This window comes from Furipterus horrens, unplaced genomic scaffold (genome assembly GCF_987537825.1).
Source record: "Furipterus horrens unplaced genomic scaffold, mFurHor1.1.pri manual_scaffold_3, whole genome shotgun sequence".
In the NCBI taxonomy this organism is placed as follows: Eukaryota; Metazoa; Chordata; class Mammalia; order Chiroptera; family Furipteridae; genus Furipterus; species Furipterus horrens.
Window position 1 is genome coordinate 202,688,488 of NW_028327173.1, and position 15,924 is coordinate 202,704,411.

The window sequence follows — 15,924 nt, forward strand, 5'->3', positions numbered from 1 at the left end:
AAGAAGGTGAAGCCCCAGGTGTCACAGCAGTGGTGACTGCAGAGCAGCACACCGCAGGGGCTGAGCTGGCAGACACTGTGCTCCCCTGACAAGCTACGGAATGGGGGGCCCAGTACAAAATGAAGATGAAAAAGTGGGGTGCCTTGTCCATGAATTATTTAACATTTCAGAACAGGGAAAGCTAAGCTTTAACCCAAAGGTGGGGCTCTTCCAAATGCAGGGATCTCGACATCCATGAGGCCTTGACTCTTAAGCAGCAAGAATAATAGCAGCAACAATTCCGAAGACACAGGAAAGTACAAAGCAGAAAACCGCGATCACCTAAAACCCTACCACCCAGTGACAGCTATGGTTATCGACCAGGTGTATAGCCCAGAGATCCTTTTTCTACATTCCTATACACATGTAGATATTAATTCATATACTTTTTTTATATTATGGAAATGGTATATTGTACAATCTATTCTGCAGCTTTTCTTTTTTTGTAACATTACATTATGGAGAACTTTCAAAAATGTTAGTAAATACAGATCATTTCAATCCCGTTGTACGGATCATACGACATACAGATCCATGTTCCATTTAACCAAACTTATATCATTAGGTCTCTAAAGGGTCTTGAGTTTTTCATTATTCAAAATGATGATCATTGAATATCAATTAAGCTGAGTGAGGTGAGAACTGAATGAGTCAATCAATACAAAGCACTTAACAGAGTACTTGGCAAGTAACAAGCTCTCTATAAATGTTAGTGATTTTTAAAAATATTGTCTCCTATGTAAACACTGAACTAATTTACATTCTCAAAAGCAAGGTAAAAGAGATTGATCTTATTAAATCCTTCCTAATTCTTTCAAACTCTGCGTTTTATATTTCTTCTATGGACCATTTGTTCATGTTTTTTTTTGGCAGTTCTCCTGTTGGATTCCTTGTGATTTTAAAATTTTAGCTGATTTCTGTACTGGGAATATCAATCCTTTGTCATAGTAATAACAGGTACTTCTTTTTCCAAAGAGAATTAACTTAAGACTTACCTCCAGTTCCTAGGACCTTCAAGAGCTCAAAATTTTCAATCCCCACCTTCTCCGCATGTCCTGTTAAATTTGCTAAAAAACAAAGAGAAAAAGAAAAAGAATTAAGGGGATCAGCAATAGGAGGGTGCCCCACAGGGGCTTCTGAGATACCAGCAATGTTTTCTTTTCTTGACTTGGGTGGTTAAGCCACTGTTCACTTTATAATTAATTGTTAAAGTGTACAGCTAAGTTTTCTGTCATTTTCTGTATGCTACACATTACAACTTTTTTTTTAGAATTTAGTAACTACATATTATTTATACCAAGGTTAACAAAAATAAAAGTATTAATAAAGTTCTCTATTGACCAGCATAATCTGAAAATAAACACAAATTATAACGTGTAGATAGATATGTAGTAAAAAGAAAACTAAACAGATTTAGAAGATGTATTCATTTATTCAACACATATTTACAGAGTGTTTTCTAAACGCCATCACCAGTCTGGGCTGGGTTCTACTCCAGTTTCTGTCACTAAACACCTGCACTTGATACAGCCTGAATTAGTCACTTGACCACCCTCAGTTCCCTCATCTCTAAAGTGAAAGCACTGGCCTCAATAAACTTGAAGATCTCTGCCAGCTCTAAAATCCTTCCTTTGTTTAAAAATATCAATTGTTCAAAAATATGTTCTGTTCTATAAGAACAAAATTAGAATATCTTACAAATGAACATTTTCCAAAGTATATTCCATTGTACTCTGGTCCTATTCTATGAGATGTTAATAGGTGTTATGTTTTGGGGGAAGATTCTTTCACGTTAAATAAACTTGAAAATTGTAGGCTTACCCCTTTGAGTGCCAATGTCACTGTGAATGACGCTGACAAATTTGCCCAAAAGTGCCAGTGTCGCTCCCAGTGACTCTTTTTTCGATGGCTATAAATGTAAATAACAATGGAATGAATAATAATGTTTTTATAGATATTTTTCATAAACTGCATTTCTCAGCAAAATAGCCTGGCATTTCTCACAAGAATTTTAGCAATTACGCATGGCACTCAAAGAGTTAAAGAAAGTTAAACACGTTTCTTTACTGCTCATCTTCACAGATCCTGTACCATAAAACCATGCAAGTGAATCTTCAAGACTGAGATATCACACTGTCAAATTTACTGAACCACCAAACTATTTTTTATAGTGACGTCTATGAATATTACGTGAGCCAGATTTCTGTAGACGTGGTTAAGAAAGGCCTGATCCAAATCCTAGTTTTACCACTTAAAAGCTATGTGACCTTGAACAAATTACTTAACTTTTTTTTTATGTCTCAGGTCCCTCTAGTATCAAATGGGGATAATTAAAATGCCTACCTTCAAAGTTTACTAAAGTCTGCAATATACTTTGAAATTCATAAAAAAAGAAGGCAGATAATGGATGAATATAGATATGGATATGTGATGAAGCAGAACAAAATGTTAAAGAGAATCCAAATAGTGAGTGTAAGGGTGTTCAACACACAATTCTTTCAAATTCTCTATATATTTGAAACAGTCTATAGTAAAATGGCAGAAAATAAAATAATACCTACCTCATAGAGTTGTGGTGAAGATTAAATAAGTTAAATTTAGACAGTGCTTGCGGTGTGCCAGTAAGCATTATTATGTTTCTAAATAAATTAATGCTTTGGGACTAGACCGTCAAGAAAACTAGACCCAACTAAGAACTTTTAGAATTAAAAGTTTCAGGGAAATAAATAATTTCAGTGTCTTTCCAAAGTTTTACCAAATCCTTTTTTAAAAAAATTGTGGTGAAAAACACAGCACAGAATTTAACATCTTAATCATTTTTAAGTGTACAATACAGTGGTGCAAACTGTCTGCAACAGAGCTCTACAACATTTTCATTTTGCAAGACAAACACTGTCCATTGAACAACTCCTCTAACCCCAACCCCTGGGAACCACCATCTACTTTCTGTTTCTAAGTCTGATATTGATGCATAACTTCACAGGGGGGAAAATCAGGGTACATGGCCCCTGCTTCAAGTTCCACTGACATCATTATAGATCTAAAATGACTATCAAAAGCAGGTATAACAGCATCTGAAACTACACATGCACTAGAAGGTCCTCCTGCAGTATCTCACGCAGACTATGTTACAGGCCAAGCTCACAGAAACCACCACTTCTGAAATAAAGATTTAGCTCTCTTCTACTTGAATGTTAAATTGCTATTTTATTATGCAAAATCTTTAAAGTTTCAGACATTATTAAAGAGTCATGTGTTGAAAATGTTAAGAATTATTACCCCTGATTCTCACAGTTCAGAGTCATCTTTTATTTACTATTCATACACTGTATTCATACCCCCCATATCTATATTTGCAGCTAGACTGGGAAGATAAGGAACTGTCTTTTGATACACAACCACTTCAGCCTTTCTTCACTAACCACAGAACTGTTTTCATGAGAAATTAAGAGAGATCCCAGATGAATTCCACTTTGTCCCACAAAGTACACCATCTAGGGAGCCCTGGTCATTGACAAAGATGTTTCAGATGATCTGTGAAGGGCTGTTTTATTAATCATCTACTACACCTCTATTATTCGGCTTCTGACATAGATTAACACTTTGCTTGCAAGGGGAACTCAAGGTTTCCCCAAACTCCGAGGCTCTAGGAAAGACAATTGACAGGGCTGAAGATGAAGGGAACTGGTGCTTTCTGTAGGTAATGAGACGTTAGCTCTGGCTTCTTTACAGCATGTTCTCTTTGAATTCTCCTCTCTTTGGCTTGGCAGCTGAGAGTTTATTTACTCCGTGTATTGCTTTTCTGTCAAGATTGTTGCCAGGTGGCTGGCGAGGTAAGGCAGAGCTTCCCTTCCTGATGCCTTCAAGCCCCAGGGCTAGGAAAGAAAACCCCATGCTGGGCTTGCAAAGAGCAACCCTGGGCTTATAAAAACACATTCTTTTTCATTTCGATTTATTTCTAGACTTTATTGTCCCTGGCCTTCTCTTGTTAGGAATGGTGGGATTCCAGTGAACAAGCTAAGAGAGAGTCCATAGGGCAAAGTGACCAGTAAGTCCTAAGCAGGTCCATCTGGTCCAGCTCAGCTCACCAAAGCAAGGTTTCAGTTTGGGGTAAGGCACCAAAGATCAAGCCTGTCATGATGTACTCCTTTACTTCATTTTGTCTTCTGTCTTAATCTCACGTGGGGACCTAGCAGTTGTAACTGCAACAGGGTAGGACACAGAGATCTTAATCCTGGCAACTGTCCTGAAAGCTATTATCTGGGAAGACCATCGCTTTGGTTCATGTGTTTCTGCTCTGACGATATGAAAAACAGTAACTTTTTTTATTTAAAAGAATAATTATAATTTCACTGGTGTTGAAACAAAAATAATATTATTTGCCATTTAATTCTAATTTTATTATTATTTTTGTTACTTCGCTTTTGAAGTCATGAGGAAAAAAGCAAAGAGTTCGTGGGTCAACGTTTTGCTCAAAGTGAAAATTAACTAAAGATATTTGAGCACCAGAAACCTACCATTGTTATTTTTAAGTTTTATTGAGTTATACTTTACATACAATAAAATTCATTCAAATGAACAGTCTGATCATTTTTGGTAATTATGTATAGTTATGAAGTCTCCATGACAACCGTGACATAAACAGTGCCATCCTCCTGAACATTTCCGGACACCCTTTTGAAGCCAATCATTTCCCAGACAACTGGCCCAGGCAACCAGTGCTCTAATTCCAGTCACCACAGTTTTTACTTTTCTAGAATTTCATGTATGTTTTTGAGTTTCAGTCACATTTTTGTGTGCTACTACTTCATTTCTTTTTATTACAGAGTAGTATTCCATAACATTGACATGCCACAATTTGCTCTTCCGTTCACCAGTTGATGGACTACACTGATCAGCTTTATATTGTGTGCAGTTTGGGGTTATAACGAAGTATTTTTGTGGACATATTTTCATTTCTCTTGGGTAAGTACCTAGGAATGAGATTGCTGCATACAAGGAACGTCCATACCTACCTTTTATAAGATACTAGTACACTATATTATTAAAGTAGCAGCACTATTTTGCATTTCCCACCAATAATGTACAAGAGGTCCATTTGCTCCACACCCTCATAGAAACACGCTACTATTACACTTTTTAATATTAACCATTCTTCTAGTAGGTGTGAAGTGCCTAACTGTTTGCAGCCTGTATTTTAGAGCACTGTTAGGTTCACAACAGAATTGAGCAAAAGGAACGTATATGTCCTACATACCTTCTGCCCCCATTCATGAATAGCCTCCTCATTATCAACACCCCCACTGTAGTGGTACATCTGTTGCAACTGAAGAACCTAGACTGACACACCATGATTACCCAAAGTCTGTGGTTTACAGTGAGCTCACTCTTGGTGTTGGACATTCTATGGGTTTGGACAAATGTATCTACCACTGTATTGTAGTATTTAGTATTACAGAGTAGGCAGCTCTACCATAGGTAGGCATGGAGGGAATATTTATTAATTATAAAGATTTTTTTATTGTGTTAAAGAGAAAACACAAAAAAGGAAATGCTTAATATGATACTATACAGAATCCTAAACAATGACAAATATTTATTCAAGCATGTGCGTCCAGGCATCCAAATGGTTCTCATTTCTACGCTACTATTTGTCTTTGTAATTAGAGCCCTTTAAGCAAGGAAGTCTAAAAATAAATTACATTTCTCTTAATTAAACTGTTAACCTAAGATCAAAAGCTCAAACTTCCCAGCAACAACACCAACATTTATTAGAACAAAACTTAAAATATTTACATATTTTATGGTGAAATAAGCATCAGTCAATTACAGAAATCATCTTCATGTCTGAGTCATTACATGCCTTAGGAAAGTCCAAAATAATATTTTGATCATACGGTATGGAGGAGCTACCTGCATGCCTGAGACCAGACTGTACCAGAAATAAGCCTGTACTATATTGAGACAGAGAACTGTCCACTGTCTTTACATAAAGGTAAATGATGTTTTATTGTGGTTGTAGGAGCCAGATATGCCTCTGTCCATCACCCTGGCTAGGTGTCCCCAAAGGTAAGAGGGATCTTAGTATTCAAGAGTCCAAAATTCTGACTGGGCATAGTTAGTAGTAGGTGGACCCACACAAAGTCTGTTTTTTTGCCTCAAGTTTCTGTCCTGGTCTGACCCCTGCCACCCCCGCCCCCAAGGGCTGAATAGCTATTATCTTGCGCTGCTCCACTATATATAGTAGTTAACTAAGCAAATTCCGAGATTGGTTGGGAACTTGGTATTCACTCACTAGTTTGTTCTCCCCTCCAACCTTCTAACTCACGCACCTCAACATGCTGGCCCCTAGATTATAATTAGACGGGGCTGGGAGGGAAGGAGAAGTCCTCCCCTAGGGCTTAGGCCTAAGCTGCTTGCACCAGTGCCCCCGAAGTTTAAGAGGACCTCTACAAGAACAGCTCTACGTGAGTACTCATACGCTGGAACTCAGCACAGCTCTGTGACACTCCGAGCCCCACTGGCCACTGTTCCCTGCAGACAGTTTTCTCAGTTCTCCTGAGGGATAAGAGCAGACTGGCTGGGCGGAGTCTGGACATTTCTGGATTTCTGACCGTAATAGCTTCATGGCACGACAGCCGCACCCTCAGCCCCTAAGTCCGAACTAAAAGTATTGCGTCCTTCCCTCGGAAACAATGCCTAATGGAAACCATTCACAACTTAGTGCGTAACAGTATGACCAAGTCACTTGTTTATATGTGGCATCTGTTTTGAAGCCCCACCATGTGAGTTGTTAATTATTAGTAAACATGGACTAAAACAGGTATTTTTAAACTTTTCAAGGTCTACTTGGAGCCTCTTATTGTTAATCAGCTTAGGTAGTCTCCTCTCATGAAAAGCATTTATAGATTTTTAACATTAATGTATCACTAAGTTTATTCATTTAGAAAAGATAGGCATGAACACCTTTAATGCTTTCACAAAGCAATTTTAACCAATTATTTTCTTATTAAAACATTAGGAAGCCCAAACTAAGTATAATGGGCAAGAGGGTTTTGGATAGGTGAGATGTGCCTGGCACACCTTCCTCCAAAGAAGCCCCTTCTTTTCCCGAATGTGGGACATTGAAAAATTAATCCCTGCCTTTTGTCATCTAGTGGTTATGGATTGAATGATGTCTTTTAACCCTGTTGCCAAATCTGTTACCCCCAGAATACAACAAGGACGCTAGCATGTTAAACCAAGCATGCCACTGTCCGGGGACAGCCAACTGACCTGGAGCCTGCACAATCCTTCCCCGTGTGGGAAGGCCACCCCCCCGCACACACCCCTACTCTTATTAGGGATTTCTGGACCCAAGGGTAGGTAGGATGATGACCATATCCAGCTTGAAGCAGCTAGAGGAGCTCGAGACCTTCGCCCGTTGTCCTTTATAAGATTACAAAGGGTCTTAAGTATGAGAGGGAGGGATTGTTATTTTTAGTGTTTAAATAATTAAATAATTGTTAATTAATTATTAATTATTTTTTTAAAAAGAAGAATATATGAAAGGGTGAAGCAGGAGAGCTTGTATGTATGACCTATGGGCAAGGACTTGGGGGGTGAGGATTGCTGGGGGAGGGGGGGTGCTGGGTGGAGGGGAGCAAAGGGGAAAAAATTGGAACTATTGTAACAATATAATCAATAAAATATACTTCAAAAAATATTAGGAAATATCCCATTGAAAATAAAAATCCTTCACTCCTTCATTAGTGTTATCCTATAACATACTTTCTTGCTAGAAATCACTTTATAAGAAGTCAATGGATTTTTTTTTAAGTTTGTCAAAAACAAACTTCATTATTTAAATGATTCCCTTTAGAAGAGTCTGAATTATTAACAATAGTTAAAGAAAAATATCTTGTATTATCAATGAATAGAAAATATTTGGTTCCTTACACTATAACTAGATTCCTTAGCTCCTTGTATAATACAAATATGGTTATCTGTAATGTGGGAAAATAGGACTGCTGTAATATTTTTAAATAATAAGTTTAAACTAACAGGATAACTGTATTTTTCCAAAAATTTAAGTAGCTTTGTTATTTGTATTATTATTATAGTAAAATAATCCAGGCTCATGGTTTTTAAAAAATAGACAATATAAATAGGCCTGAGGTAGACCTAGGAAACCTCCCATATTCCTGCCACTCAAAGATAGTTATTGTTAATCCTTGGCATATTCTTCCAGGATCTTAGCCATAAACCTATGATGGATAAATGGCTCCTCATTTAACTTTTAGGCAACTCTATTACCAAATGTAATTAATTTATAATGTATATTATCTATTATCATTTTTTTAAGTTGTGAGATATTTAACTTGGAACTTCCCTCTCTTATGGAAGAACACAATCAGTAAATACACATGATTCGGTTCAATGGTTTACTTGTGTTAAAACTAAGAAAAGGCTTAATTTAAAAGCACTTGTACAATTAAAGGAGAGATAAAGAAAATAATGCTTTTGAGGCTATTTCAAGTAAGTTTTTTTAAAAAAAATATATGACTAAGGCACTCACACACCAGATTTTATTCAATAAATTAATCACTTATTAAACTTGCAATAAACTATGAGAAGTGTAATTTAATAGAAAGGATTATGGACTCTGTAGACATTAGAAGGAATACCATTATCACGCGAAGCTAGTTAGGAAAATTGACTGAGAACACAGGTTTTCATTCATTCGCTCACTGAACACCTTAATAGGTGTTCGGTCTTGATCTAAGAAGTACAGGATTTTGAAATGGCAAAGATGAAAAAGACAGGGAATTCTGAACCAGAACAGCTAGAGCGAAAGCATAAGTAGGAATAAGTATTTTCCTAGTGGAGACTAATAAGAGGACTCCTCTAATTAGCTATTATTGGTTTATGTTGGGGGGGGGAGTAAAAATATAACATCAAACAAATACATGAAACTTGCTGATTCCAAACCTGGAGTGCCAGGTAAATTAGCTTTAGTTGAGTCCCTAACCAACACTGGCTCTGGACAAGAGGAAAGTCAGGTTTTAGAAGAACTCCTCTGGTGGTGGCTGGGAGAGACTAACGCTGAAAGCTGGGGTGACTGCAGTGAGCCCGACGTGAGCTAATGGCGGTCTGAGAAGCAGCAACAACGGGCAGACTCTGCTGAAAGGGGAAGTGGAAAGGGGAGCCCAAAAGGGGAAGTTGGGGGGTTTCAACATGGACTTTGAAGTGAGGGCAGAATCTTAAAAGGGCTGCCATGCAGGCCAATCTAGACAAGAAACAAAAGTTCTGCAGAGAAAAGACAGAACACTGATGGGGTTCAGGATATGCTGACCCCAAAATATGGCACCTTGGCATCTTGAGTATTTTAAGCCAAAGAAATCTGAGAAGCACCATGTGCAGAAAGGACTCTGACCTTCCCCAGACGCAGGTCACAAACCCTTTCTGTGAGAGGTGCCCTCCCTCCACCCAAAGGAAAGGAGCATCCTTATCGCTGAAGACAAAAGGCACAGAGAGACACAGACAGTGACCCCAGTTTCCTACACTTGCCTCATGCCCTTTGTCCTATCGTACCCCTTTTCCACAATTTTCCACTCTTCAGCAAAGCGGGTATGAAAATGCTCAGGTTGAAAGGTTTCTTCACGTCCTTCCCTTATGAAGGCTACCGTGTCCCATAAAACTTACATTAAATAAAATTTGTATATTTTTCTCACTAATGTCTTTTGTTACAGGAGTCCCAATTGTGAACTTAGAAAGGTAGAAAAATAAGAAATAAGATATTTTTCCTCTCCTAAAATGCACAAAGTTATCAGGAGAGGGGCAATGGCTTAAACTTGTGGAAGAAAGTCCTTAAAGAGACTACCCCTCAATAAGGATGAGTCTTAATACTGATCAGAAGTTGGGATCAAAAAAAAAAAAAAAAAAAGAAGTTGGGATCAAGAAGAAAAAGGGCAGAGAATTGGTTAGAAAATGAACAAACAGCATATGGAATCCAAGAAAAGACAGAATGTCTGATAAAATAACAATATCAATGAGGTCACACTGTGTGGCATGAGACATATATATTTGGTCTTTGTCCCTAGTTCCTCACATACAGCTCCTAAAAGCTTAGGCATCACAAGAGTACAGGTGAGTGTGCCTTTTGTATGCTGATGAGATGACAGGTGGCTGAGAGTGGAGCCCCTAGAGAGCGTCATGATGGGGGGCAAGGAGGGGGGCATTGGTTACCAGAAAAAAACCTAGGACTTTCAGCCCTACCCTCTACCCTCCCCCTTTCAGGGAGGGGATGGGGGGAAATAGAGATTATGTAATCAACAATGGCCAGTGATCTGATCAATTATGCCTACATAATAAGCGCCCCCTAAACCCCCTAAACAATGGTTCGGAGAGTTTCTGGTTGGTGCGCACATACAGGTGCTTGCCAGCACATGGAGGCAGCCAGAATGCACACCTGCACTGTTGGTATATGCTGATCAACCTGGCCCTGGACTTAGCAGTTCCCAGGGGTATGCTGATGGACTTAGCCATTCCCAGGGGTATGCTGATGGACTGACACGTTCCCAGGGGAAATGGTAATGGCCCTACCCGATATGTTAACTAACCTGTTACATGGGGGGGGGGGCAATAAGATGTAAATGACCTACTGAATATGTTGATAAGCAAACTCACCCTAACCCAAATGGTTGGTTGACAAGTATAAAAAAGGTGCCTGCAGAAGTGCGGGTGGGACTCCTATGGCCCACGAGGAGGACCCGGAGTCCCCATTCCCTGTTCTCCTTGCTCCTGCGAGCCCTTGATTTGGTTCGGGAGCTGCCTCTTCCCTCTCCACTTCCCCCTTTTTCCCTCAATAAACCCGCTGCCTGCTCCCACAGTGGTCTCCAGGGACTTTCTCAGAGCAGGGCTGCCCTGACAGCGCTGGGACGGTGGCACTCCCTGAAGGGGCTCTGAGTCCACATTCTCCGTCCTGCCCTCCACTCCCCAACCAGCACCTCTGCCCCATGAATCTCTTCCATCAGCTGTTCCTAAGCTGCAGGTGTAGCCTCAAGTCTAGGCAGGAGGCCCAGGGGATGGAAAAACAACAACAAACTTAAAAGCGATGAAAAACAGACAATTCTGTTCAAGGAATGAAGATCAAAAAGTAGGAAAATAGGAGAGAAATAAATGGAACTTTTTTCCACCTTAGAAGACAGATGAGAGAAAAGACTGATGGAAAAAGGAAAAAGGAAAACTGGGGACAGGCTGGAAAAAGTGGAGAGGGAGAGGTGGTTGCTAAGGAAGCAGATCCTTCCTGAAGATAAAGAATGGGATCCAGGCCAGAAAAGGTTAGAGGGAAGGATAAAAGGGCAGAGAGAAGGATAAAGCTATCTTAAGGTGTAAGGATGGAAAAAAAGATTGCAGGCTTTCTAGCGGACACAAACGGTCTCCGAAGGGAACACCAAAGAGGCAGTGCACCGAAGCGAGGAAAGTGCCTCAGAACTCAGCCTGGCTAAAATACACAACAGAATATGAAATGAGGGCCACAACTGTCCCCAAGATAAAAATCATTGTGAGTGGCGTGGAAGGATTTAAACTATCTTAATCAAAAAAGCTAAAATATTTAAAGCACGGATAAAAAAGACAGACTGAACAAAATGAAAAATAAAATGCCAAATTGGGTGATATGTTTCTAGCGCTTTCCAGGGGACAACCTAATCAGTGGCTTCAAACACCAGGTCCCCTGGGAAGGAACAGCCTATCAGGAGGAGAAGGGGTACAGTGCTCCTAAGACGCTATGCCCTATCTGTTAGAATACACAACCAACTTCCTTTTTTCTAATTCCAGGTTCAACAAGCAACTCAACTTTAACTTGATACTCGTAACCCAAAGGAAAATGCACTAATTAAGCAAACACAAACACTTCCTGTACTTATCTGTATTCCCACTGTATGTTGGGAAAGTGTGGCTTGGGTACATCGGTCTTTCGTGATTATAACTATAGCTACGTGCGTGAAATCTGAGCACAAAAAGAAAAACACCAACATAATGACCCAGGGTTAAACCCTATTTGCCACTATCAAGGAATGCGTTATTAACAGCAACATGTATACCAGACACTGCAGTCGTATGATGTTTTCCTGTCAGTGGTTTTCTGACTTTTTTTTCATTTCATAAGAAAAGGAGAACAATTATAAAAAGTAACATTGTGAGATTTAGTTATGTGAATGCAATAGAAGAAGAGAAACTTAAGAGATGTCGCAGCTGAAACTGAAATAATTAAGCCATAATTTATTATAAATCTAGGATCTACATAACACCATTAACTTCTGAAACTGAAATATTGTCTACAAAAAACCTTGTCCAATTTTCAGGTACTTTTCTTTCTCTTTTGAGATAGTCGCCTGTCAATTTAAAAGGAGGTGAGGGAGGCAGAGCCTAAGAAGTTAATGAGAAAGTTCCTGCTTTGGGTAAAGAAAAGAGTTTCAGAATTGGCCCACATTCCCTATTCTTTGGTAGTTAGTTTCACCTTCCCCTTTCTAGCATCTTCAGTATTTAAGAAATCAGCATTAACTTCTAATTTCCAAGCACTGGTGTGAAAAAGATCACATCAGGACACTGCAGACGCTTCTCTTTTTAAAACTTTTCTTTTATTATGATGTATAACAGAAAAAGTCGCAGGGGTGGGTGCGATTGTACCCCACAATCCTAATACTAGCTACCCGCATTGGTGCATTCATTTCCATCCCCTTGTGCATGTATCCTTGTCTTTAGCTGGGTCTTGCCAGTTTCTTAAAGCCCACAGAGCCAAAGCCTTCCCCCACCCCCAAGGTTCCTATCAGTTCCTAAGAGAAGGGAACTCAAAATCTGGTCATTCTTACTCTCTCTCCAGCCTTCCCCTCACCAAGGCCCTAGCCTCGCATCATTTTTCTGGCTGGTCTCCTTTTCCCTCTCCTCTACCCTCTTAGGAACAAAACCAACAAATCTGTCCTCTTGTTTCCTGTCAAGCTGCTTCCTCCTTTTCTGACCTCTCAGCTGCCACGGCTACCATCCACACTCACATCCCTAAGTGAACTTGATACTAAGGCAATGCCCCCAGGGCAGTTCCCGCCATACTAGGAATTCTGATGCCACTGCTCTGATAATACTTTTTTCTTCTCCTTATCTATTTCATAGGTTTTATGTAATTATCATACTCTACATAGAAGTACACAGTCTGCTTATCGAGCAAGCATTCCAAATGCTGACATGCATCTGACAGTGTGCAAAGCACTGGCGGGGCTGAGGCAGACACACTCGTGATGCCAAGCAGCACAGGGTCCAGAGGAGGAGCTCATGGGCGGGTGCAAGCACTGTCACCAAAGTGTCAGGGACAGAGAGGCCAGGGCAGCACAAGAGTGTCTTACTTCATCTGCAGGTTTGGGGAAGTCAGGTGCTGACTGACAGTGGGACAGAAACAAACCCTGCATAGAGAAAAGCACCAAGAAGAGGGCAGATCCCAGCTTACCTAGGAATCTGCAATTAGTGCGGGCAGGCAATGAGGGCGGAGGAAGAGGAAAGAAGGCACAGCAAGGCACGGGCAGGAACCAGTTCATCCAAGACTGTGTTAGAGCTGTAAAAAATATCCATTTTATTCTAAAGGAAATGGGGAGCCAAGGAAAGATTTTGGGCAGAGGATTAAGATAATGGATTCTGTACCTTAGAAAGACCACCGGCAGCAGTGTGGAAGATGAGTTACTATAGAAAGGAATTCACATGGAAGACAGTAGAGCCAATGCTCAGGCTGATGTAATAGCAGAGGCCAGAAACAATAAAGGCTAGACCAAGGTACTGTATCAGGAAGAGGAAAAAGTACGTTCCCTGATGTGTTATTCACTAACACTACTAAGAGCAAAGGGAAAACATTGGAAATTACTAAAATTATTAAATTCTAAGTAGCTATCGTGCAATCTTTAAAGTTTAAAATGATAATCCTTAAGTGACCATGATCAGAAAGTGCTTGGAGAAAAAGACAAGATCGATTTTATAGAAGTTTCACATGTATTTATTTGTCAAAACTTGGAACTGTATGCCAGCAAGAATGATTTTTTTCTGTATGCAAGTTACACCTCTATAGAAAATAATTAGGGCTATAAAGTAAGACTCATAAAACAGTTTAAAAACACGAATATTATAGAGTCACTCTTCCCCTCCCTCCACAACCATAAGAAATACAACCAGAACTACCAGAAAATCAAACTACATGGAAGTCCAACAAACAAAGATATGAAGAAGCAATACTCATCCAGACAGGTAGGAGGGGTGGAGTCTGGGTGGAGAGGATGCGGTGTGGCAGTGGCAGTGGCAATAGTGGTGGTGGAAGCAGCAAGACAGTGGCTGTGGCCAGCCAGTAGAAAGCACAGTCACACATTCTAAAAGTCGGGAGGGATACCTGGTAGCGCTCCCAGCCCCAGACCAGACAGCGCAGCTCACAGTTCCAGTGCTGGGGGAAATCAAGCCTCATTGCTTCTGACTGTGAAAACCAGTGGGCATCGGGGAGGCAGAAGAAACTGCTGGTCTCTCAGCAGAGTCCATTTGTTTAGAAGCCCCCATGGTCCTAGAATGTCTGCAAACCCACCCACTTCAGGAACCACAACCACGGCAACAGGCAGAGGGGCGCCAGTCCCATAGGGGAAGTGGGAGGAGTGCCTGGAAAAGGGGCAAGTGCTAAGCAAGTGGCATTTTTCCCTCGCAGACCCCTCCCCCTCATACAGCGCCACAATGTGGTGAAACGGGTCACCTGTACTGACAAATACCTAAGGCTCCGCCCCTTACAACGTAACAGGTACGACAGTTCTACCTAAGACACAAAGGCAAATATAAGAGCCTGGCAAGTTGAGGAGACAGAGAAGTATGGCCCAAAAGAGGGAGCAAATCAAGGTTCCAGTGGGAGAACTAAGTGACTAGGAGAGAGCCAATCTAACAAATGCAGAGTTCAAAACACTGGTGATAAACATGCTCGCAGACTCGACAGACATGATTGAGTACGACAAACACATAAGGGAAGAAGTGAAGGCTATGCTAAGTGAAACAAAGGCAAATCCACACAAAACCAATGGTGAAGGGACAGAAGCCGGGATTCAAATAAACGATTTGGGACATAAGGAAGAAATAAACAGTCAACCAGTACAGAATGAAGAAACAAGAATTGAAAAAAAAACAAAACGAGGAGAGGCTTAGGAACCTATGGGACAATTTTAAATGTACCAACATCCGAATCATCATAGGGATGCCAGGAGAAGAAGAGGAAGAGCAAGAAATCGAAAACTTATGTGAAAAAATAATGAACGAAAATTCCCTAATTTGGGGAAGGAAACTAACATACAAGTCCAGGAAGGGCAGAGTCTCAAACAAGCTAGACCCAAGGAAGACCACACCAAGACACATTATAATTAAAATACCAAAGGTTAAAGATAGAGAATCTTAAAAACAGCAAGAGAAAAGAGAGTTACCTACAAAGGGGTTCCTGTAAGACTAGCAGCTGATTCCTCAAAAGAAACATTGCAGGCAAGAAGGGACAGGCAAGAAGCACTCACAATGATGAAAAGCAAGGACCTAAAACCGAGACTACTCTATCCAGCCAAGCTATCATTTAGAACGGAAGGGCAGATGAAGTGCTTCCCAAACAAAGTAAAGCTAAAGGAGTTCATCATCACCAAGCCACTATTACAGGAAATGTTAAAAGGGACTTATTTAAGAAAAAGAGGATCAAAACTATGTACATAAAAATGACAGCAAACTCACAACTATCAACAACAGAACCTAAAAAAAAATTAAAAAAGAAACAAACTAAGCAAACAACCAGAATAGGAACAGAATCATAGGTTTGGGGATCATTTGGAGGGTTATCAGCTGGGAGGGGGAAGGGGGAGA

The 15,924-nt window shown here is 40.2% G+C and overlaps 1 protein-coding gene across 1 annotated transcript in view; it reads right to left on the bottom strand.

Moving 5' to 3' along the window:
- Positions 1-15,924, bottom strand: part of RPS6KA5 (ribosomal protein S6 kinase A5) — a 126,655-nt gene that overhangs the window by 91,313 nt on the left and 19,418 nt on the right. Inside the window, exon 2 of the mRNA XM_090271297.1 lies at positions 1,035-1,106. Within this exon, the coding sequence (XP_090127423.1) occupies positions 1,035-1,106 (72 nt within the window). The remainder of the gene's footprint in view (positions 1-1,034; positions 1,107-15,924) is intronic.